Source organism: Lampris incognitus, chromosome 12 (genome assembly GCF_029633865.1).
Source record: "Lampris incognitus isolate fLamInc1 chromosome 12, fLamInc1.hap2, whole genome shotgun sequence".
In the NCBI taxonomy this organism is placed as follows: Eukaryota; Metazoa; Chordata; class Actinopteri; order Lampriformes; family Lampridae; genus Lampris; species Lampris incognitus.
The window spans coordinates 32076686-32082559 of NC_079222.1; the positions used below are offsets into that span (position 1 = coordinate 32076686).

Here is a 5874-nt window from a genome sequence, read left to right on the forward strand (position 1 = left end):
GATTCGTCTTTGGCTGCATTCAGTAAAGTCTTCCAACACAAATCCCATTTATAATGCAAAAGATGATGAAAAGGCGGGGGAAACAATTTCCTGTTCAAACTAATCCAACAACCTTATCCGGCGAACTTTCTCCGGGCATACTGTAGGCACGCACATGCACAAACATATATAGCAGAGTGGCGCATTTATACACTCAGTACAACAGTTTAATACAGTGTAGTGTATTTACATATGGCAGAGAAAAGCAGCAATAACAGTCATTTGTATTATGCTGCTGCTGTGAATCCATCAGCTCAGCAGTTCTCAATCGGTTTGCAATGAACAAGCACTGAAGTGAGCTGCGGGCTTTGTTCGTGTGTTCAGCAAACTTATATCAGATTGAAATATTATATTAATGTAATTAAATTGATTGGCTTGCCATTCATCTCTTCTGAGTCAATGCAATTTTGTGACAAGCAGCTTATTTTCTTCACTGCTCCATTATTTGACAGGGAACAGCAAGAAAATAACTCCAGCAGTTATTTTGTATGGCTTGAAATTTAGTCATTTTTCCTAGGCAAAAAAAAAAAAAAAAAGAAAAGAAAAAAAGACTGCAGTTGAATTTGTCATTGGATTTTTACTTTTGAGATCTGAACAAAAGAGATCTGAACATTTTATGAGACCATAGTCACATTCAGATTTGATGTGTGATGATGTGGCACTTTATCCAACAATTGTATTATTTTTGCTGTTTTTACCTTCTGCTATTGATATTGTAGTGCTCAGGTGTACATTTTTACTAGACTGCAACCAAAGTATATGATAGTCCCAGCACAGTGCGAGCCTGACCACCTCAGGATCTAGTATTGGTATGTGGATTACATTGAGTTCAAAGCAGACTTGGGAGTGTCCAGACTGAAAAATGCCAAGAAATTATGATTAAACTGTTTTCTCTAAGAACAATGCCAGTGCCTAAGAATTACGCTATGGGTGCTACTTGGGCTTCAATCAACAATTTCCTCAAGCACATTCTGCAGGCTACTCTTGCCATGGATGTCCTTTAGGTGACGCCTTAGGCCAGGCTTGTGTGCAAAGTGAACAGCACAGTAGTTACACTTATGAGGTTTGTTCCCTGTGTGCAGGTTGAGGTGGTCCTGCAGCGTGGCCTTCTGGGAAAATGTCTTGTGGCACAGTGGGCAGTGGAAGGGCTTTATGCCGGTGTGGACCCGTATGTGACGTGTCAGGTTACTCTTCTGAGAGAAGATCTTCCCACAAAGTAGACACAAGTACTGCCTGTGTTCTTTGAGGTGTCCTACGTAATTTTCCAAGTGCTGGAAGACCCGGTCACACCTCCTGCACAAATAGGGCCTCTGAACTAAGAGGCCTTCCACATCTGTTTGCTCTACTCCAGATAAATGATTCCCCGATAGGTTTGCTCCTGCAAGATGAAGCAGGTGGGCCTCCACTGAGTCTTGATCTTCTTGTGGCTGAGTAGTCAACATATACATTTCCTCCTCCTCCTTTTGCCCCTCCCCTTCTTCATCACCATGTTCCTGGGAGCTGTCTGCCAGTTCTGACTGAGTAGCAGAACTTTCATTGACTGAAGATGGTTTTGGGTTGCGGAAGGATGTAGGAGGTCTCTGTTTGCGTCTATGGGCACCTGTATAGTGGTAGAGGTCGTAAGAACGACTGTTTGTATGGACCTGCTGGACTGCTCCATCTTCCTCTGAGTCCAGGGTTTCAAGGCAAAAGGCTGTGTTGTTTGATAATTCAACTTTAGTTTTATCTACTTTTTCATCTTCTCTGACCTCCCTTTGTTTTGTACTCTCTACCTTGGCCTCTTGCTTCACAATCAGCTCAGACTTAAATCCGCCTGCTCCATAATGGTCAGTTCTTACCGCCCCCTGATTTGGAAAGCTGGTGCTTGGCCGTTCTACATCTCTTTCCCCCTGATCTTGGAAATTAATGTTGGGCCAGCCGCTGTCTGGCTGCTGGGTTTCCATTGTTTCTCCTTCTGACTGTTTTTCTATTTTCAGGTGAGCCAACGTAGGATTAAGATACTTAGAGACAGCCTGGGCAATCCTCTCCACCACCTGACTCATCTGGAGGGCACTGGCTGCAGTGAGGTAGCTCACTAACTCTCTAAGAGGGACCTGTATAGGAGAAATGAAATTGATTATATATTTCACAAAGTAGGTTTATTTATATTATCATTCTATGTCAGGACAACTGAACAAACAAGTGTTTTACTGAGAAGTAAGCTTTTGGAAAATGTCATGGAAAGGGTTAGGACATGTTTTTAAGAATTTGGAACAATGATTCTCATATTATTGGTCAGTTTGAATTAACACATCCTTAATGCAGTTAAGTGTAAGACTGCCATTGCCCTAAAATGATCTTCATGTACTTTGAAGAATCATTCCTGTTGAAATGAGCAAAAAAGTGAATGATTTGGCACCTCTAGCATCCCTGTGTAGCAAGAGTGGAGCAGCCTTCTGCCAACCTCCATGTTTTGCACCACACCCAAATTCAGCTGAGACTGTCCCTCATGAAGTAGAAACTGGTCATGCAGGAAGTCAGAAGATGCCCCCAACACCACACGGTGACCATGGAAATGAAGAGGAGGGGTATCAGTGGTGTCTTTTGACCCTTTAAGCAGAAGTGTGATATCACAAAAGCGGCGTTCCTCTCTCAGGGCCCTCATTTTGGTAAGGATGGAGTCACCATAGCCAGGGAAATAAAACTGTAGCGTGTCAGAGGAGGCTGACATGATGGTCTGTATCTGTTTCAGAGAGATAAAAAAGTACACAGTGTTATTACTATGGTAATATATTGGCTACAATATCTGTTCTTACATGTAATTTCATGCACCTTCTGTCTTGTTCCATTATCAGCAGGCCTATTACTATGTAGATAGTATGTCCTTTAACTATTAATGGTGAGTCCCCAAATTGCATAGTTTCTTAGTTTTATGTTTCTGGATCCAAGAGTAAGAAAGGATATTTGAATTATTTTTTCAGTGTGAAATATAATTTTCTGAGTGAAGAAATGACATATTTGATGACAATGTGAGCTTGCCTGCTGCTACACGGCCCAATCGTGACTTTACATCATATCACTGTGGGATGGTTTTGTTTTGCTGTTAAAGAATAACTGCAAACTTAAATATGATTTAGAGGGGAAAAACTGAAGTACATTGCTTCATTCCAACTGATGACAAGTGTTGGATGAAATCTTCAACCACATTTGCCTTAATAAATTTGCCAACTTATGCCCCTGGTGGTTGTGGCTGATATACACCTGCAGCCCAGAATGCATGTCCAAATTCTTTTGTCCACAGACACATCAGTCATGCAAAAAAAGTATGGATGTTACCACCCCCACTGCCCAGACAGACGGTATGGCGAACCACTTCACATGTCCTTGTCCTACATAGAAAGACTCCCCCAAGACCCCCACCCACAATGTTCTATTCCTGAGCATTTTGCAAAAATGAGAAAGGGTGATGTAGGAGGTTAACGACAGGTTATTCTTTAAACACAATTCAAACATCTCCAAAAAAAAAAATAAACAAAATAAAACAAAACACAGACTGCAACTTCACCATTCAAACCCCGCCTTTTACTGTGGCCTTGTCCTCTGAGATGATGAACCTTGACGTAAAGCAACGGTGGTGCCCCGGCCAGAGCTCTCACCGTTGGAAGAGGCGGGATAGTCGATAGCAGGACCGTCTAATTAGCTGATTTTTTTTCACAGTAAAGCAAGGGAGAAAATAAAACCAAAACAAAATTAAACAAACGCAACTGCCTATTCATTCTTTAATGTGGACTGATGACATACGTTGGCAGCCGGTGATGAGCGACGGTCATTCAGAAGTGAGCTCGTCTTCCTGCTTCTGAGGCTTATTTACGCACGGTGTCTGGCGTGGGGCGCGCGCAGGAATGAATTAACCCCTTCGTTACCTCTGCTTTACCGGGCATCTCGGCAAAGACGTCAAACGACGGGCTGTTGTGCTGTGCACTAAATCCACTCTATCGACAAAGCAATGCCGGTTAGCGAACTGAAAGTACGCTTTAAAAAAACAAAAAAAAAAAAACAAAAGCAAACGCAGCAAAATAAATAAATAAATACAAAGAAACAAGCGCTGTAATGACCAAAACAAACCACTTGTCGGAAATAAAGCCGTGTGATTGACGTCTAAAATCTCTCCTCCGTCCGAGCTATCTTTACACTTTGGGTCACTTATAGCGGCGCATATACTCCCAAAGCGTGGGTCGCTATCAATGAAATGCGGCGCCGTTAAGTTTCGACGACACGGACAGTTTTACGTTACCGTCGCGTAGCTTTCCCGCAGTCCCGTTCCTACGGCAACGGACTATACAACGGAGCGGCAGAGCCGTCTTCAAAATAAAAGCCACTGGCGCGGTCACAAATATCGGGTTTGTACTGGCAAAATAAAAGCGACTAATCTGAACGAAGGTTGTTTACGTTATATAAGAAAAAGAAAAAGGAAAGGAAAGGAAAGTCCCACACTGTTCCGCAAGTTATCCCCGAGCCGAGCCGCGGCGGCGTCTCTGTCGTGGGGAGCGGCGGCTAGACCGGAGGCGCTCAGGTCAAACTGATGGGGAGTTTAGAATAACATGTCGGCGATGTGCTGGAGTCAGCCTCATCTTCTGCCCTCTCCGTTTATCTTCCGTCCGCGGCTGGCGAAGGCACGGTGAGCAACGTGATTCACCCACTTGGGGCTGACTAACAGAGAGGTGGGATAACGCGGTCAATCGTAACGACTAGCCGTCGTGGATGATGCTGAATAGACAGTTTGCGAGCTCCGAAGAAGCCATTTAACCGAGGCATGAAGTCATTTCGCTAACTCACCGACGCCGATGGAATGGAAGAAGAAGACACGGCACGAGAACACTTTGGTCGACAGCCGACGGCGACGTAAATGCGGGGCGACTAGCTAAATCGGCAAACGTTAGCTAGCCAACTTTTAAGTTTCTCTGAAGTTACACTATCAGCGGGAGGACTACGATATATATATATATATATATTTTTTTTTATTCAAACCGGATTCGCCCAACTGTTGAAACTAGCTCAAGTGCGGAAAAGTAAGTATCGTCCGCCAACATTGTGATAATTAACTACTTAGCTACTGTAGATGACAGCGTTGACATTAGCGTCCGTGTTGCCTCCACCGGACTGTGCAACAGTTTCGTTGCTCAGGCTGTGAGGCTCCTCAGCAGCCCAACACTTAGACTTGGACCGTCCATAAGGTGACCTTTTGACCGTCTTACTCACTGTGCGCTTGTGATGTTTGGGTCTGAAATATTTGTTGTCTTTTAATGCACTTTTTTGTTCTTAATATCTATTGTGTGTTATGTGTTTTTATGCGGCGCTGATGTCCTTGTGAAACGTAATTTCGCTCCCTTGTGTGTGTGTGAGACATGCATATAAGGCAGTGACAAATAAAAGCAGTCTCAGTCTAAGCCTAATATATTTTAATTACAATATCTGGCAGGCTTTTGTTTTGCTGCATGGTCTCCAGAGCTTGAATTTACGCATTTAATAAAAGCAGACCGACATTCGCCGCTGTCATAGCTGAACATGATTCATGATGCAGTGGTGCAAACCTAAACCAAGTTCACGCGGAATTAATGGTTACGGGTTCTCAGTGTTAGAAATGGTGAAGTTATGCACTTTTATATGTTTGGGTGGAATTCAGCATTCGAAAAGATTAACATGTAAACATGTCTGAGATGTGTACTAGCGTGTACACAGAGTTTTTGTTTGAATTGCAGCGCCATTAGCTCTGAACCACATGTGCCCTTTTCTCCAAACAATCCCACAAGTGCTCTTACATTGATACCATAGGTCTAATACTTGGATTGATAATGT

General features: G+C 43.3%; 1 protein-coding gene across 1 annotated transcript; it reads right to left on the bottom strand.

Annotated features, from left to right (window-relative positions):
* Positions 1 to 605: 605 nt before the first annotated feature.
* On the bottom strand, positions 606 to 2755 carry LOC130122096 (zinc finger and BTB domain-containing protein 26-like). Its single transcript, XM_056291128.1, has 2 exons — positions 2438 to 2755; positions 606 to 2132 (listed from the first exon to the last, which is right to left on the bottom strand). Exons 1-2 carry the CDS (start codon positions 2747 to 2749, stop codon positions 984 to 986), a joined length of 1461 nt encoding a protein of 486 aa, XP_056147103.1. The 5' UTR covers positions 2750 to 2755; the 3' UTR covers positions 606 to 983.
* Positions 2756 to 5874: the final 3119 nt, after the last annotated feature.

Coding starts and splice junctions, on each gene's coding strand:
- LOC130122096 (XM_056291128.1), bottom strand. CDS start 2,749: ATGTCAGCCTCCTCTGACACGCTACAGTTTTATTTCCCTGGCTATGGT. Junction 2,133..2,437: donor GCTACACAGGGATGCTAGAG/GTGCCAAATCAT, acceptor TCTCCTATACAG/GTCCCTCTTAGAGAGTTAGT.